The sequence below is a fragment of the Eptatretus burgeri genome, chromosome 10 (genome assembly GCF_056783735.1).
Source record: "Eptatretus burgeri isolate ZD-2024b chromosome 10, Ebu_testis_v1, whole genome shotgun sequence".
NCBI classification, from domain to species: domain Eukaryota; kingdom Metazoa; phylum Chordata; class Myxini; order Myxiniformes; family Myxinidae; genus Eptatretus; species Eptatretus burgeri.
The window spans coordinates 32052629-32070861 of record NC_140970.1 but is presented as its reverse complement, the minus strand read 5'-3'; the positions used below and the strand labels follow the sequence as shown (position 1 = coordinate 32070861).

General features: G+C 47.1%; 1 protein-coding gene across 1 annotated transcript in view; it reads left to right on the top strand.

The window, feature by feature from the left end:
• The window catches only part of MAT2B (methionine adenosyltransferase 2 non-catalytic beta subunit), a 39805-nt gene that overhangs the window by 18645 nt on the left and 2927 nt on the right, over window positions 1–18233 (top strand). Inside the window, exons 5-6 of the mRNA XM_085897770.1 lie at window positions 12078–12271; window positions 12656–12769. Of these exons, the coding sequence (XP_085753896.1) occupies window positions 12078–12271; window positions 12656–12769 (308 nt within the window). The remainder of the gene's footprint in view (window positions 1–12077; window positions 12272–12655; window positions 12770–18233) is intronic.

Genomic DNA, 18233 nt, shown 5'->3' with positions numbered 1-18233 from the left:
AAGCCGCTTCTACGGGCACACCAGGGAATACAGGCGCAGCAAGGAGTACATAAGCAGTAAGGTATACACGTGCAACTAATCACCGCAAAATAAATCAGTATAAGCCCGGAGTCCGATATACTCTCAATTCTCACCATTCAACGAGCACCAAGTGAACCGCCGCCGTAAACGACAATGCCCCTGGGACAATCACCCCTGACCGAGCCGAACCTCAGCTTTATCTCTTCCGTGCTCGAGCCGTGCAACATGTGATCACACGTCACGACCTTCAATTCACCACATTTTCCCCGTCTTTAAAATGTAACTAGAGGCCCAACTAACGCACCATGATTACTTCAGCGCTACAGGAGTATACATTTCAAGCAACGCGAACTATCTAAACTACAGAAGCATACATGCCAAGCAGTGAGGATTATTTTGAGTTGTAGGAGCATGGTCATGAGCATCGATATATTATGTAACGAGCATATAGGAGCATGAGCATCGAGGATGCCGATAATCCCCTTTACAGATTGAGTCGGCGAGGGGTTATTATCCGTCGACCTCTCCGGGAGTAAATGGCGGTTTCACTTGAGGGAGGCTTCCGATCCTCTTGGTGAGCCTCGACTCGTGCCGGAGATGACTCCCCGATCGCTCTCGGGTGGAACGCGGCAGCTCCGTCGCCACCATTCTCGGGTGGAGTTCCTGGGGGGGGAACACCTGGGGAGGGGATGTCAGAGGGAGGAGCGCCAGATGGTGGTGTACCTGCGGGAGGAATACCTGAGGGAGCCAAATGGCGAACCGACACAGTGGTCTCCCTGCCATCCGGGAGCCTGACATGAGCATACTCTGGATTAGTATCGATGAGTTCGACCTCTTCCACCATGGGTTCATACTTGCTTTGTCGTACCGGGCGTTTCATGAACACTGTTCCGGGATGGGTTAGCCAGTTGGGCACCGATTGGCCGTCAACATAACGCCGCTGGTGAGTAAACATTCGTTCGTGAGGAGTTGCATTGGTGGACGTGCAGAGCAAAGAGCGTATGGAATTCAGAGCGTCAAGAAGGGTAACCTCCCACCGCTCGGGGCCCAGTCCTCTCGATTTCAGCGCCAGAGTTATGGCTTTCCAAATAACTCCATTATATCGTTCCACCTGCCCATTACCCTGTGGGTTGTATCCCGTCGTTCGACTAGTTGCTATGCCGTGCTCTAATAGGAATTGTTTTAGCCCGGCCGACATGAAACACGGCCCTCTGTCTGAATGTATGTACGAAGTTTTCCCGAACATAGCGAAGAGGTCAGACAGACATTTCACGACAGTGCCCGAGGTCATATCCGAGCACGGAAATGCGAAAGGGAACCTTGAATATTCATCAACAACGGTGAATATGTATCTGTTGTCTGTCTCGGTCGGCAGGGGCCCTTTGAAGTCAATGTTTAGTCTCTCGAAGGGAGAAGTGGCCTTGATCAATCTGCCAGAAGCCGCGCCATAGAATCTGGGTTTTAGTTCAGCACAAACAGGGCATGAAGCATTCATTTGTTTAATATCTTCAATAGAATAGGGAAGGTTTTGTCTGCGCACGAAATGTGCCATTCTGGTTACCCCCGGGTGGCACAGAGACACATGGAGGTCTTGCAAAGCCCGACTGATTGTCGCCGAACAGTAGACCCGAGAGAAGGTGTCTGCAGCAGGGTTTTCCCTCCCGGGCCGGTAGACTATGTCGTAACTATAGCAGGCTAGGTCTATCCGCCATCTCATAATTTTTTCATTCTTAATTTTCCCGTTATTTTTCCCATCAAACATGAATGCCACGGATCATTGGTCCGTAACGAGCGTGAAATGGTTTCCCAGTAAATAGTGTCTCCATTTACGTAGGGCTTCGACAATAGCGTACGCTTCCTTCTCTATTGCCGAGTGTCTCTGCTCGCTTCCAGAGAGAGTTCTCGAGAAGAACGCGACGGGCCACTCAGACTGATTAAGCGTAGCAGCTATCGCGTGATCAGAAGCATCTGTTTCCACCACGAAGGGCACCGAGCTATCGATCGATAATACCACGGAATTACTGATATCATCTTTGAGGCTGTGGAAAGCTGTTACAACAGCGGCATCTGGTGGAAAGTTTTTGCAATGCACTAGGGGATGTATTTTCTCGGAGTATTGCGAAATCCATCTTGCATAGTAAGCGAACATGCCGATCACCCGGCGCATTGTCTGCAGGTCCTGAGGTGGGGGTAGCTCACGAAGTGGGCGCAATCGTTCAGGATCAGGCTTAATCGTGCCGTCGGCTATCGTGTAGCCGAGAAGGTCAATTGACCTTGCCGAGAATACGCATTTCTCGTAGTTGAGGGTCAGATTATATTTTCTAGCAATGCTCAATAATCTGTCCAGATTCATGTCATGTTCCCCCTGATCCCTACCGCACACTGTGACATTGTCCACGTAAACAAAAGTGTCTTTGAGGTTTTCATCTGAGATGATGTCGTCCATAACCCGTTGGAAGCAAGCTACTCCATTCGTGACACCGAACGGAATCCTCCTGAATTGGTAGAGGCGTCTACCTGCCTGGAATGCGGTGTAAGGTTTGTCTTCCTCTCGGATGGGAATTTGATGATAGGCGCTTCGCAAATCGATGGTGCTGAATATCTTATAATTGGCCACGCGTTCGACCATCTCGTCTATGCGCGGCAAAGGGTAGGCATCGAGTTGGGTGAAACGATTGACCGTTTGGGAATAATCGACAACCATTCGTTTCTTATGATTCTGATTGGCGGTGACCAACACCTGTGCGCGCCATGGCGAATCGCTCGGTTCTATAATTCGTTCTTCCAGTAATCGCTTGGTCTCTGAAGTGATGAAGTTCATATCAGCAGTGGTATATCGCCGCGATTTGATCGCTATCGGTTTACAGACCGGCGACAAGTTAGCAAACAGCTGGGGGGACGTTCCCTCTGCGGTGGTCAAAGCATTTAAAATTAGACGAGGTTTGCTTCCTCCAAAGGGTATTTCGACGCTCGTGTGCTGCTTGAGGACATTATGACCCAGAATTACGTCTGCGCATAAATCACGAAGCACCAGTACCCTTACATCCCGATGCGTGTACCCTTTTACGTCCAATTCAACATTGCAGTATGCTCGTACGCGGGACTGTAGTGATGTGGCGGCCATGCATACCGTATTGTCTGTCGGGTGGATCTTCCATTTCCTGCCCTTCACTAGCGAGCTGTTGACGAAACTTTCAGAGCTACCGGTATCAATCAGAGCCTCAGCCATATGCCCGTTAATTCGTACGTTGATGATAGCCTTGGATAGATTCCCCGGTGAGGCTGCAGTTAGTTTCTTTTGTGAGTAGAGAGCCGCAGAAGTGGGTTTATTTCTCCTTAGAGTAGATTTACATACCCTGGCATAATGCCCTTTCTTGTCACAATTCATGCATGTGGCATCTCTGGCGGAGCATTTGTGGCGGGGGTGTCTTTTGTACCCACAAACGAAACATTTACCAACCAGAGTAGTTGCTGAGGAGTTTGACGAGGTCTGGGTATCCGACTCCTCGGGTTTTTCTCCATCCCCTGTGTCAGGCTGTGTCTGTGTCTGTGGGGTTCCTTGAGTTTCCACCGTAGCGGCGTTCATTAGCAGCATTGGTGTCCCAAATGACTCAGATTGCTGCTGAGCCGTATCCATCGCTCGAGCCTGATCGACTACCTTTTCAAGAGTGGGTTGCGCTTTCTCTAGTAAGCGTTGCCGTATGTGGGCTGATCTGAGTCCTTGGATAAATGCCTCCCGGGTCGCTTCATTTCGGTGTTCCTCGGCGTTTACGGCCCGGAAGCTGCCGTCTTTTCCCAGCTGTTTCAGAGCTTGCACGAACTGATCGATTGTCTCCCCGGCTGCTTGCTTGCGTGTGTTGAGAAGATGTCGTATGTATACCTCGTTCTTGCGCTTCACGTAGAGCGCCTGCAGCACGTCGATCGCTGCTTCGTAGGTGTCACACTCCGAGAAGAGCCTGTATACGCTGGGCGAGACATGATTCACAAGGGCGGCCAATTTGTCGGCTCCCTCTTCGATGATGGTCAGATAGTGTGAGAAGGAACGGAACCAATGCGACCATTTCATTTCTGAGTCAGTCGCGTTTGGGTCTGCGTCGAACCTCTCTGGTTTGTAGATCTTGTCCATCGTTGGTTGAGAGAGCCGAGAAAACCAAATGGAATAAATTGAAATGAAAACGAGAGAAGAACCTTCAGAGTGTAGGCTTTATTCCATTTGATTGAAGCCGCTTCTACGGGCACACCAGGGAATACAGGCGCAGCAAGGAGTACATAAGCAGTAAGGTATACACGTGCAACTAATCACCGCAAAATAAATCAGTATAAGCCCGGAGTCCGATATACTCTCAATTCTCACCATTCAACGAGCACCAAGTGAACCGCCGCCGTAAACGACAATGCCCCTGGGACAATCACCCCTGACCGAGCCGAACCTCAGCTTTATCTATTCCGTGCTCGAGCCGTGCAACATGTGATCACATGTCACGACCTTCAATTCACCACAGAGTCTGTGGTTGATTAGTGCCCCAGGCAAGATACTCTTATAGTCTTGGGGGATTTAAATGCATTGACTGGAACTGATAGGGATGGTTATAAGCCCTGTGTTGGTCCCCATGGGTCTGAAACTGTGAACCAGAATAGCACTACGTTCCTTGACTTTGCAAGAAGTCATGGATTTGGGGTGGCTGGTTCATGGTTTCAGTGTCCAAAGGCTCATCACTGGACTTGATATTCCAACGCTGGTTGTGTGGCAAAGGAGATTGACCATGTGCTCGTTGATGGTCGCTGGAGGATGATCCAGAACTGCAGCGTCTTCCGGAGTGCTCAGTTCCTCGATACCGACCACAGGCTTGCTGTAGTAACTCTGAAGTTGCAGCTTAATATCCGGGAGAATGGTACCATACCAGTCAAGGCTGGATGTTGGCAAGCTCAAGGATGAGAGGGTAGCAGGAGGGTAGAATGAGAGGGTAGAACAGGCTGAGTGGAGATTTGGGGGGGGGGGTCTGGGTGCTTTGGGGGATCCTGAAGAGTTGTGGAGTGCCTTCAAGACCACCGTCTTTGATATTGCTTGTAGATGTTTTGGAACTCACCGGAGGGCGAAGAAGAATTTTGTCTCTCAAGGAACACTGGATACCATTGCCCAGAGTCACAGGGCGAGGCTGAATGGCAGAGCTGAGCTGTTCAGGAAGTTGAGGCGTAAAACTGTCCATGACGTGCACGAGGGGTGGACAAGGAGGCTTATGTGCGAGGAATCTGTGAGGGGGTAGAGCATCATCTGTGGTCAAGTGATTCACATCATGCTTGCAGGGGAATTTGCGCATTGCGTTCCTCCAAGCCAGTCCCTCGGTGTACTGCAGTTAGAGCAGAGGGTGGTGGGCTCTTGACAGGAGTCCGAAGTGAAGGCCCGCTGGGCTGCTTACTCTGAGCGGCTGCACCAGGCTGATCCACCAGCTGTCGAGTTGGATGTCAGGGGTGTTACAATCCCTATTGCTGACCCTCCAATCAACTGTGGTCCACCTTTGTTTGTGGAAACACAGGTTGCGGTGAACCGGTTGAAATGGGGTAAAGGTCCTGGGATCTGTGACATCCATACTGAACTTCTCAAGGATGGTGGAAATGCTGTACTTGTGTCGTTGCATGCAGTTATGTGCTCTGCCTGGAGCACAGGCATCATCCCAACTGACTGGAAGAGGAGCCTTGTTGTCCCTCTCTGGAGAGGGAAAGGTGATTCCCAGGACTGCAACAACTACCAATGGGTGATGCTGCTCTCAGTGCCAGGCAAGGTCTTTGCTTGGATAATTATTAATAGGGTTCGCCACCATCTCCTTAAGCACTAGCGTCTGGAGCAGTCAGCCTTTACATCAAAGAGGTCAACGATTGACTGTATCCTTGCTCTTCAGGTCCTCACTGAACGCAGACGAGAGTTTCAGGAGGGGCTGCTTGCAGCCTATGTTGATCTCTGTAAAGCATTTGATTCAGTGAATCTGGATGCCTTCTTGAGGATTCTTGGTCTTCATGGGGTGCCACCAAAACCGATCAATCTGATGTCTGAACTATACTCTAGTATTGAGAGAGTGCTGTGAGATTTGGTGATACCATCTCTGACTTATTTCCAGTTGTTACTGGAGTTATTCAGGGGTGTGTACTGGCCCCCACACTTTTCTGCACTTGTATGGACTGGATTCTGGGGAGGATGTTGGAGAGATCAAGCTGCGGTGCATCGTTTGGGAATGTCAAGATCTCTGACCTTGATTTTGCAGATGATGCAGTCATCTTTGCGGAGACTTCAGATATCCTTTTGGGTCCCTCGAGGTGCTGAATGAGGAGTCAGAGCTGCTGGGATTATGGGTTTCCTGGGTCAAAGCTAAGATCCATGCTTTCAATGACATATTGGATTCTGCCATCTCATCTGTACCTGTTTGTGGCGAAGATGTTGAGGTCATGGAGAGATACACTTACCTTGGCAGTGATATTCATGTTTCTGCCGCCTGTGAGCCAGAGGTCAAGATACATCTGGGTCGGGCCTGGGGAGTCATGGATTCACTGGATCATGGGGTGATGCCGTTTTTACCTGTGTAGAAGGATGAAAGTCCAGGTCTTCAGGTCCTTGGTGCTTCCAGTCTTGCACTACGGATGTGAGACTTGGACTCTAACCAGGGATCTGAGATGGAGACTTAATTCCTTTGTTACCAGGTCTCTTCAGAGAATCCTTTGCTGCACTTGTCAGACTTTGTGCCCAACGAACGTTTTCTGAAAGAGACTCAAATGAGATTTGTTACCTGCATCGTCCGTGAGCATCAGCTATGGCTGTTTGGACATGTGGCTCGTTTTCCTGACGCTGATCCTGCTCACCAGATTCTCTCAGTGAGAGTCTCGTGAGTGGAGGAGGCCATTCGGCCGACCACGTGCCTTGTCGTTGCAGCAGATTGATCAGCATCTCAAGATGGAAATGGGCCAGGTATCTGCCTGGTGGATAGCCAGACGGAGGCCCCTGAAGTACCAGCAGAAAGTGGACAGAGCAACGCGCTGCTCCAGCGCGTGCTCCCATACATGACCTGACCCGACCTGAAAACATGTTTTTCGAAATTTTCCAAATCAATTAAATATGAAAAGCTGAAATGTCTTGCACCAATAAGTATTCAACCCCTTTGCTATGACCCTCAAAATTGAGCTCTGGTGCATCCAATTTCCTTTGATTGTCCTTGAGATGTCTCCACAACTTGATTGGAGTCCACCTGTGGCCAATTCAATTGATTAGACATGCTTTAGAAAGAAACACACCTTTCTGTATAAGGTCTGTATAAGGCTTGTGGTGAGACCCAAAGGTCTGAGTAACTGACCTTAGCGTTTGAAAAAAAAAGGGAACAACGAGTGGAGTTGAACTCTCCCCCATTTTTCTTCTCTTCAAGCATTGTGAGCAATCTGTTCAGATGAGAACCCAAAACATTTGGATACATGGATGGTTGATTATAAAATCAATTTGGTAAAGGGTTTACCCCGTCCCTTCATCCATCATCCAACATTTCCTGCTCTGCCCCTTCCCCTTTATTCAAGGTTCCATTCCCCACCTTCCCCCCCCACCCTCCCCCCCCGGGCCCTCCATTCCCCACACCCTTTTGGGTCACACATGTTCTTTAACCACCTCCCCAATGATGAGACAGCCATTTACAGGTGTAACTTAAGTTCAACCTGTCTGCCATGTGCACTTGTTTATCGCGTCATTACCTCTACCACTGGACAGAGATTATGTTTTAATCCCTCTCTTTCTGGTTGTGAGCAGTATATATCAAAAAGTTAGGGATGGATTCTGACGAAATTTAGTGGACAGGTTGGGTGTGTGACAAGGACTAATTGATTTGACTTTGCTGATGATCCGGACCCGGATATGAGAATGAAATTTTTTTAAAAAGTGATTCTACACCATTGAGTAACTGTATCTTCCATGATATTTCAAAAGCTTGTGGATGGATAATGACAAAACTCGGTGGATGAGTTGGGTAGGTGTAAAAATGAAATGCTCCATAGTATTGTCATGTGATAATACTAGTACGTGCCCGTAAAAAAAAAATATATATATATATATATATATAAATAATAATAATAATAATAAATAAATAAACCACACAGGCCGTTTTTTCGCTCTCGCGTGCCCGTACGTGCGTGACCCGGAAGTTCGATATTATTCGCAGCTACGATTATTCGCAATTTAGTTTTAATACCCAATTATTCAATTAGCGCTAACGTATTTTACCTTTTCGCAAAGTCGTGGCAAGGAAAAACAAAAAGAGAAGAGAAGAGAGAAAAAAAATTTACTTCCTGGTTCGGAGCATACCAGCACTCTGATGTTCCCGAAATTTATACACCGTCTAATATGAAAACGATCATAACATAACATAACATAACGATCATAACTTGTGTTTATCTATAAATGCGCATAAGAAATCGAGAAATTATTAGAATACACGAAGTCATCACTCTCCGAAAGCCCGTACGTTGTAACCCGTAATGGGGAACGCGGCTGAGCTTCCCTTCCCCATCGGCCATGCCCACGCAACAACGTGTCTTGCCATTGGTTTGGTAAATAAATGGCCATAACTTGGGAAGCACTTGTCCGATTAATATCAAATCTTGAAAAGGCACATCCTCAGGTCCCCAGCAATATACCTGGCAAGTTTCAATTAGATCGGACCTGTGGTTGTCGAGAAACAGCAGACACACACACACACACACACACACACACACACACACACACACACACACACACACACACACACACACACACACACACACACACACACACACACACACACACACAGACACACACTGACACACACAGAGATTGCTGGAATTATAGATAGATAGTACACTGTGCAAACAATCAAAGTGCCACACCCGCAGAAGGACTATAAAAGTATCTGCGGTGATATTGTAGTGTGGTGTCTCAATCTAAGCTAGTGCAGGTCTTAAACTAAAAATCTTAAGTCTTAAAGTCTTAGCTCATGATTGTAGTAGATTGTAGTCCATCATGCAGCAGATTGTATTCCATCATGCAGCAGATTGTAGTCCATCATGCAGCAGATTGTAACCCATCTTCATGTTTTGGCAAAGGCTGTATGTATAAGATTCTGAGGAGGATATTCAAAACTGGTAGAGTGCTGTTAACAACAGAATCTGTTGATGAAGAATACTCAAAGTTTCCAAAAGTGATGATCAGTACCTTAGGGTATGTTCTCTATGTGATCGACAACGATCCAAATGAGATATTGCGAATGACTTCGCTGAAAGTACGGATGTTAAAGAACAGTAAGAATCACATTAGCAAAAAGTGTTGTTCTGTAGCTGTTTGAAAACTTTTGCTGAGGAAAGGCAACGAAATGAAAATACTGAACTGGGCAGCACAAACAAATACAGTATCTCACAAAAGTGAGTTCACCCCTCACAAATGTGTAAATAATTCAGTGTAACTTTTTAAGCAGCTGTGCTTGAAGCAAAACCTTGGAGTTGATGACAGAGTAGACATTCTGCAATATGTATGTAGGCACAAAACTGCCATTCCATAAAAACAATGTGGTATTACAAATATTTCTGAAAAAGGAGGCAACAAAAGTGAGTACACCCCTGCTATTGTCTGCATAAGAAGTAAGTCAAGCATGGTGAAACAGCTTCCATTTTCATCATTTTCTGCATATTTAAGTCAAAGAGTGTTAAAGGTACAAATATGCACCAAACAATACACACAATGTCCATAGAGCTGCAACCTCCGTGGTATGTTAAAAGTGAAGAAGTGTACTCAATGCAGTAATTGTCTATCTGCTTGCTGAAGAAACAATTGCATAGGAAATACTGTACCAATCACCATTGAGAAAGCAGCATGGCTCCTCATGGTAAAGAGCTCTCGAAAGATGTCAAAGATCGAATTGTTGCCAGACATAAAGATGGCCAAGGATACAAGAAGATCACTGCTTCTTTGAAAGTAAGCCCCAACACCTTGGCCAAGGTCATCCAGAGGTTCTCCAAGAAGCGTACAACAATGAGTTGTGCTCACCAAGGTAGACCAGCAAAGATGACTGCACGTTCTGTTCGCCAAGTTCAGAATCTAGTCCTCCAAGACAGACGACAAAGTGCCACCAAGATTGCTGAAGAGATTTCTACAGTTTCTGGCCAGTCTGTTAGTGCACAAACCATACGTCGCACACTCCATCGTATCGGGTTGCATGGGCGTCGTCCAAGGCGTAAGCCTCTCCTGAAGCAGAGCCACAAGAAAGCTCGCAAACAGTTTTCTGAAGCACATCAATCCAAGCCCCTGGACTACTGGCAACATGTCTTCTGGTCTGATGAAACGAAGATCAATTTGTTTGGATCTGATGGAGTGCAGCGTGTCTGGCGGCGACCTGGTGAACAGTACCAAGACAAGTGCGTTATCCCTACTGTCAAGCATGGTGGTGGTAGTGTCATGATTTGGGGATGCATGAGTGCTGCCGGTACTGGAGAGCTCAAGTTCATCGAGGGAAACATGGATTCTACGATGTAATGTGACATCCTGAAGGAGAAGATGTTACCCTCCCTACGAAAACTTGGTGGAGGAGCTGTATTTCAGCACGAAAACGATTGGAAGCATCGTTCCAAGCAGACAACTGCCATTCTGAAGAAGTCGAAGGTCAATGTGTTTGAGTGGCCAAGCATGTCACCTGATTTAAACCTAATAGAACACCTGTAGGGCATCCTGAAATATAAGGTTGAGGGACGAAAGGTGTCCAACCTCACGCAACTTTGATAAGTCATTGCAGAGGAGTGGAACAGGATCCCAGGAAAGACATGTGGAACACTGGCCAACTCCATACCGAGTAGAATAGCTGCTGTGCTCAAAAACAATGGTGGACATACGAAATACTGAAAACAATAACGCTTCAATGTGAGAAAGTACATAGGGTATACTCGCTTTTGTTGCCACCCCCCCCCCCCCCCTTTCACAGATATGCCCAGTATGCCACATTGTTTCCACAGAATAAATGTTTTGGGCCTGTACATGTATGACAGAATGTCTACTCTATCATTTATTTGAGTCTTGTGTTTATAATACATGTAAGTAAAAAGTTACAACAAAATATGTACATTTTTGTAAAGGATGTACTCACTTTTGTGAGATACTGTATAACAGTGGGATGACCAAGCCTGGAAGAAGGTGCTCTTAACAGGTGAAGCGAGGTTTTAAGTGTTTAGGAGTAATCAACGGCAGTTTGCTCAAAAGCAGACTGGAGAGGGGTATAACAGTCACTGTGCAGCAGCTATAGTGAAGCATAAGGGTGGATCAGTGCAAGTTTTGGGGGTGCATCTCAGCGAAGGGTGTTAGAGAGTTGTACATAATCAAAGGTACACCAATTGCAGAAACGTTCTGTTCTGTCATGTCATTCCATCGAAGATATGCCACATTGGGTGAGGATTCATCTTCCAACATGACAATGACCCCAAACATACAGCCAATGTGGTGAAAAACTGTCTGGAATGTAAAGAGGCTAATAGAACACCGACAAAGATGTTTTGGCCTCAACAAAGTACTGATATGAACACCATTGAGGCAATACGCACACTAAAAGAGTAAAATGGAAACCAAACACCTTGGATGAGAAATGGAAAGTGACACAGGATATGTGGAATATCCCAGTCATATGCTGATGAACTATGTGTGAGCATGAAAACAAGGTGCCAGGTTGTATGTTAAAGAAAGGGCACTAATGTACTAAAGAAAGGGTACTATACCAAGCACTAATGCATTGTATCATGCATTAATTTTGTTTTTGTATATTTCCTGTAATTATGCATATTGTGTGTGTATTACATATCTCTCATTTGTAATTCCTCATTATTTGAGCTGTGTGTTTTCATAATGATTTCCAATACTGTACCGTATATTACAGAACAGTGATGTCAGGTTGATTGTTACAGTAAACATCGTGGATTAAAGTTTTTTTTTTAATTGATTTTTTTGTTGTTGTTGTCGGTGTTTTTGTTAATTTAGCAAGGAACTCATTTGAACCTGTCTCGTGCTGGGTTTATCGTAGGAGCTGCCGTATTGCGTTTGCCACTACTGTATGGTGAGGTGAATGAGCTGGAAGAGAGTGGTGTGACCGTGATATTTGACCGCATACAGCACGCCAACAAGTCTGCGAGTCTTGACGACTGGCAGCGTCGACAGCCAACGCACACACAGGATGTTGCCTTTGTTTTGAGGCAGATGGCTGATCATTGGATGCAGGTGTGTTTATATTAAATTGTAGTTGTGTTCTCTTTCATAATAATTGAATACATTGGTCTTTCTCTGCCCTCCATTCTCTTTCCATCTTCCCCCCTTCATTCTCTTTCCATCTACCCCCCTCCATTCTCTTTCCATCTTCCCCCCTTCATTCTCTTTCCATCTACCCCCCTTCATTCTCTTTCCATCTACCCCCTTCATTCTCTTTCCACCTAGTCTCCTCCATTGTCTTTCCATCTTCCCCCCTCCATTCTCTTTACTTTCCCCCCCCCCTCCATTATCTTTCCTTCTTCCTCCCCTCCTCACTATGTCTTTGTCCCCCTCCCAGCTCCTCTTTTATCTGTCCCATCTCACCTCCCATTTTTCCCTCATTGTCTCATGATGTAGGACAAGTCCTTTTGTGGTATTTACCACTGGGCCAGTTGCGAAATGATGACCAAATACGAGATTGGATGTGCCATGGCAGATGCTTTCAATCTTCCCAGCAGTCATCTTCGGGCTGTGAGTACTTTAATATGGAGGGTGGGGTGGGGTGGTGGGGGCAGGGGTGGGTAGGAGAGAGGCAGTGATAAGTTTCACCATATTTTTGAAATGGAGAATGATTTGACCAAGGACAAACAACAAAATATGAACTGTTTGGTGTTCCTTTGCATGTGTTAACTTGTGATGTTGGGATCCTGAAGAGACACATTCAAAACATAAAGGTTCCCTTATGTAGTTATATCTGTCGCAATTTTGTTTAGCTATATTGCCTCTCCCTTTGTATCATTGGAAAGGGAAATGTGTTGTGTTTGTCTAGCAGATTTGAACCCCCTTTGTAATTCTTCTCTTTCTAAATCCTTTCTCTCTCGCTCTCGCTCTCGCTCTCTTTCTCTCTCTCTCCCTCTTACCCCCCTCTCCTGCCCACACCTCTTTGCAGCACATCCCTACACACTTTGCAACACACAACAATATACAATAGAACTCATTGCAAATCAAATCATTCACATCATAAAGTGGTGTGTACCAGAATTGCGAATCTCTTCAACAATCAAGAAACAGCATAACATAACGCCGGCAGATGGGCAGGCCTCCAGCAGCGGTCGACGTGGTTGCTGCAGAGCCATGGGCCCAGCCAATGAGCGTCGCATGGTGAAAGGAACACACAAATGAGGTGGCGCCCACAAAGCTCAAGCCGCGCTCATGGAGGCAGTGACCACAAAGCTCAAGCCATGCTCAAGGGGTGGGCCCCAGAAGTCAGAACCACACCTCCCCCCAAGAACTTTATAAGTCTGGGAATTGAAGGGCTCAGGGCTGAGATGCATCTGGAGAAAATCAGTCAAGGCTGAACCTATGAGAATGAGGCTCTGTGAGAACGAACAGGCTGATGCTGTGGTGCAGAGAGCTGACCAGCCGCGGAGTTTCCTTGGACATGCCGACCAACACACTGACTGGCACTCTCTTTCTCTGGCTATCCCTACTTCTAATTTGTTCACATGGAATGCACGAGTGTGTTCAACAATTGCACCCTCGACCCATTCAGGGCTGGGTTACTGACTCGCTTTCACAATTTCTTCTGTCCCACTTACAAACGTTCACCCTCACTTCTCCCCTCACGCGACACTGCATCATTTACCCCCCACCCTCTCCTTTCTCCCCTTTCACTTTTTCACGTTGGGACCAACTTAAGCCCACAGGTTTGTGTCGGTTGAGAGAGGGGTCCCACAGTGTATGAGGCACCTACACATGTAGAGACGTGCTAAGATGACTGATTAAGTGGGCTGATGTGCTTTGGGGGTAAGATTTTTATCTTGTAAACTGCCTGTAAATGCGTGTCCTTTTGGTCTTTATAAACTGTTTCCAAACTGTCCGATTGTCTCTTCTCCATTGGTTAGACCAGTGGTTCTCAAACTCCCCCCCCCCCCCCCCCGTGGATCACTTGAAAATTGCTGAGGGTCTCGGCGGACCACTTAATAAACCTTTCTTTTTTTGTTGTTCTACAAATCAAAGCACATAACTCATATTTTACTGTCAGTAGTCTCTTTTTATGTATACACTTTCGAGGCTCATATGAGAGCAAACACAGAACATTCAACAAGGGGAGCAGGAAACAAGAGGGGTGGGAGAGGAAAGGAAAAAACTGTGTGCAACAGAGACATGAGGAGATCTGTGGAAGGGAGAGGAATGGGGCACGGTACACAGGGTAAACAAGATGGACACTACAGGGACCTTCAGGTCCTTACATGACAGGGACTTTCAGGAAGGAAAGCAGGGAATGTGAAGGAGGTGGGTTTGGTGTGGATTAGCGGGGGTAGAACAAATCGTGGTTTTGGATGGGAGAAGATAAGAGATGGTGGTGAACAGCTGTTTTGAAGACCTGGAGGGAAGAGTGGGATCAAAGAGAGTGTGGGAGTTTGTTCCAAAGGTGGTAAAAAAGAGGAATAGAAGAGTGAAGGTGAGCAGTGATTCTTGATTCTGGTAGTTTTACCAGAAGAGGGTTGCTGGCGGACCTTGAGCTCCTTGTGTAAATATGGGTGGGTGGGTGGGTGGGGGGGGACATAATTTCAGATGGGGCAGTGAGGGGCAAGGCTGGAGAGGAGACGGAAGAAGACAAAGACCACCGACCTGCCTGCGGTGAGAGAGCGAGACACCCAAAGACTCAGCCTCATCGCGGGAGATACCAGTGATCCTAAATGCCTTGGTTTCCACAGCGTGAAGCCGAGAAAGGTGAGAGGCGGGAGCACCAGCCCATAGGGGAGAGCAGTACTCCATCAGGCTATGGACAAAAGCTTTGTTTGTGCTCAGGAGCTCATGTGTGCCAAGGAAGGACTTTACACGACAGAAGATGCCCAGTCGGCGACTGGCTTTGGAGGTCAGCTTGGAAATGTGACTTTCCCAGGAAAGATCATGGTAGATTGTGAGACCCAGAAGCTTGAATGAAAGGACTTCTTCAAGAGGATTGTTGAGAATGTAGATTGGGGAGGGGGGGTTCCAGATGGTTCTTTCGGGGAGATATAGTGAGTGTGTCAGATTTGTCAGGATTGAAAGACATGGTCAACATGTGGGACCAGTTTGTGATTTTATCCAGATCTGCAGAGAGAGAAGAGGCTGCTGCTTGCCAATCTGTGGGATGACAGATGGTACAGCAGAGGGTGGTGTCTTCAGCAAAGAGATAAAGAGGATTTCCCAGAGAGTCGCAGAGATCATTGATGAAAACCAGTAAAAGAACAGGGCCCAGAATGCTGCCTTGAAGAACTCCAGCTTGGACAGGAAGAGGGAATGAGATAACTCCATTAAGGGCCACACGATGGCTGCTACAGGAGTGGAAGTCTGCGAGCCATGAGTGGAGATGTCCTTGGATATCATAGGAAGAGAGTTTGGTGAGCAGCGCAGGGTGCCAGACAATATCGAAAGCATGCGATATCTCGAGGGAGATGGCTCTGATTTCATGTCTGGCATTGAGCATCTCCATCCATTGTTTGGAGAGCAGAAGCAGCATATCCAGAGTACAGTGGCCTGGTCGGAATCCAAATTGATGATCGGAAATCAAGCCATTGGAGAAGAGGAAGGATTTAATGTCTGAAGCGACGATGGATTCCATAACCTTGGTGATGATTGGGAGAAGGCTGATTGGTCTGTAGTTGCAGGGATCTGTTTTTGGCCCTTTTTATGCAGAGCGGTAATGTTTTCTGATTTCAAAGCAGATGGCAGATGACCTTGAGCAAAGGAGAGAGTGAATCGAACAGAGAGAGGGTGAACAAGAGCAGCAGAGCAGGTTTTTAGGACACGTGGGCTGATGTCGTCTTGACCGATTGCAGAATCAGAGTCGATGTCTGACAACAAACTCTCCACCTTGTCAGCAGAAAAGGACACAGAGTCCAGGAACAGCTGAGTGTGACTGGGTATGGTGGGTACAGAAAACAATGGGTTTGGGACACAAGATTTAGAAGCAAACACAGAGCTTCAGCAGTCAGCCTTGTCACGTGCATTGTCAGCTGTGTGGCCATTTGAGGTAAGGAAGGGGATGGAGGGGGAACTTACACCAGAAACAGACTTGATTAGATGCCACCAGGATTTGGAGGAGGGAGACAGGTTTGAGAGTTCAGACTTGAGATTGGATAGATGTGTTCTGGCTCTCCTGGGGGTAGATACACACTTGTTCCGAGCTTTGTGGAAGGAACTGTGATTGCGTTCAGTTGGATTCGCCTTCCATGAGGCAAAGGCAAGTTGTTTCAGAACAACTGCCCAGCCACAAGCTTCAGTGTACCATGGGTGGGAAGAGGGGTAGGACAACTGAAGACGAGATGGGATAAATGTGTGCATGAGAGATGGAAAGTTTATTTGAAAGAATTCCCAGGACGAGTTGATGTCAGAGGAAGTAGAGATTGGAGACCAGTCTAGAAGTTTGATGGCTGCTTGAAGTCCCTGCCAGTCAGCCTTAGTGAAATGCCAGACTCGATGGTGCTGAGGTGGTTCTCTATTAACAGCCATAGATGTCTAATTTGACAAGCATGTGGTCAGATCAACCTATTGGAGCAGTGGAAGAACAACAGGTATTTTCAGGGAAATTGGTCAAAATCAGATCCAGAAGAGATGGAGTCCCATTGGTTGAGATCCGGGTCGGGAAGTTGACAGATTGAGTCAGTCCCAATGAGTCACAGAAGTCTTTTTCTGAAGTGCCATGGCAGGTGAGAGAGGTACCCACACCCAGCCAACTGGCGTGATGACAATTGAAGTCACCACATATGAGGAAGAGTGTTGGGATGAGAGGATAGAAGTTGGTCCATGTTTTCGGAGAGTGAGATGTAAACGGAGTCATCACTGTTTGGTGGACGGTACAACACACACATGGACATGAGATGTGAGTGGAGGGGAAGCCATAGCCAGAGGTATTTCTGGGGGTGTGAGGGAGTGAGGGCAGTGCATGGAGAGTGAGGAATAGTCTTTTGATGAAGAGAGCAACTCCACCCCCAGGACAAGGCTCAGGTCTGTCAAACCGGAGGAGGGAGTAACCAGGGAGAGATATTGGAGAGTCAGAGACATCTTGAAGGAGGAAAGTTTCCGTGAAGCAGATTATGTCTGGTTTGTCAGTGCAACCTGTATGGAAAGATGCCAGGTTTCTGCGAAAGACCCTGATGTTTGAGGTCCACACTGTTAAGGAAGAGGGAGGGAGGGGAGGAGGTTTTGGGTGCAGAGGGGAAGGGGGGTAGGACGAGGGAGGAGGGGAGGTTAGGAGAGTTGTTGAAAGTGTGTGGGGGATTGCAGAAGAGCTCGGGGAGAGGGCCGGATGAGGAGGAGAAAAGGCTCGGTGGTGATTGTTTGAGGTACATTGGGGAGTAATAAGAGGGGCAGAGGGCAGTTGAAGATTGGAGTAGGTGTTGTTGATGAGATGCAATGATGAGAGAGGGTGGGGGAAGGAGGCAGCTTTGTGGATGTGAGCGGGGACAACTTTTGGAAGGGGGGATGAGGGGGAAGATTGAAGGGAGAAGGGTGAGAGGGGAGAGGTGAGGGGTGTTTTTGAGAAAGGTGAGAGGGAAGCTTGGAAGGGGAAGAGCATGAAGGTTGCTTTGAGAGGGAGGGGAGACGATGAGAGAAGGCACGGCCAAGGTGCAGGAGGGCAATGGGAGAGGTGGGGAGAGGAGAAGGATGAGACTTGGTAGAGCTATGGTGAAGAAGGGAGCGTGCAGGTGGAAATACAAGATTTGAGGCGTTGGGAAGAGGGAGAGGTGTGCTGAGAGGAAGGAAGGAGAAATGCGATGGATGTGCCTGTTTTTTGGGGGGGTTTTTTGAGTAAAGTTCTGGGAAGTTGGGTCTATTTTAACTTCTGGGAAGTTAAAATAAAGCAATTAAAGCTTGTCATTTTTATTTTTTCCATGCCATTTATTTTACAGAGTACACGTGCCTAAAAAAAAATCATCACGCTCATATAAACAACGAGCTCATGACTCGTGTTAGCCTTTTGAGTATTTAAGGCTTACACTATAAC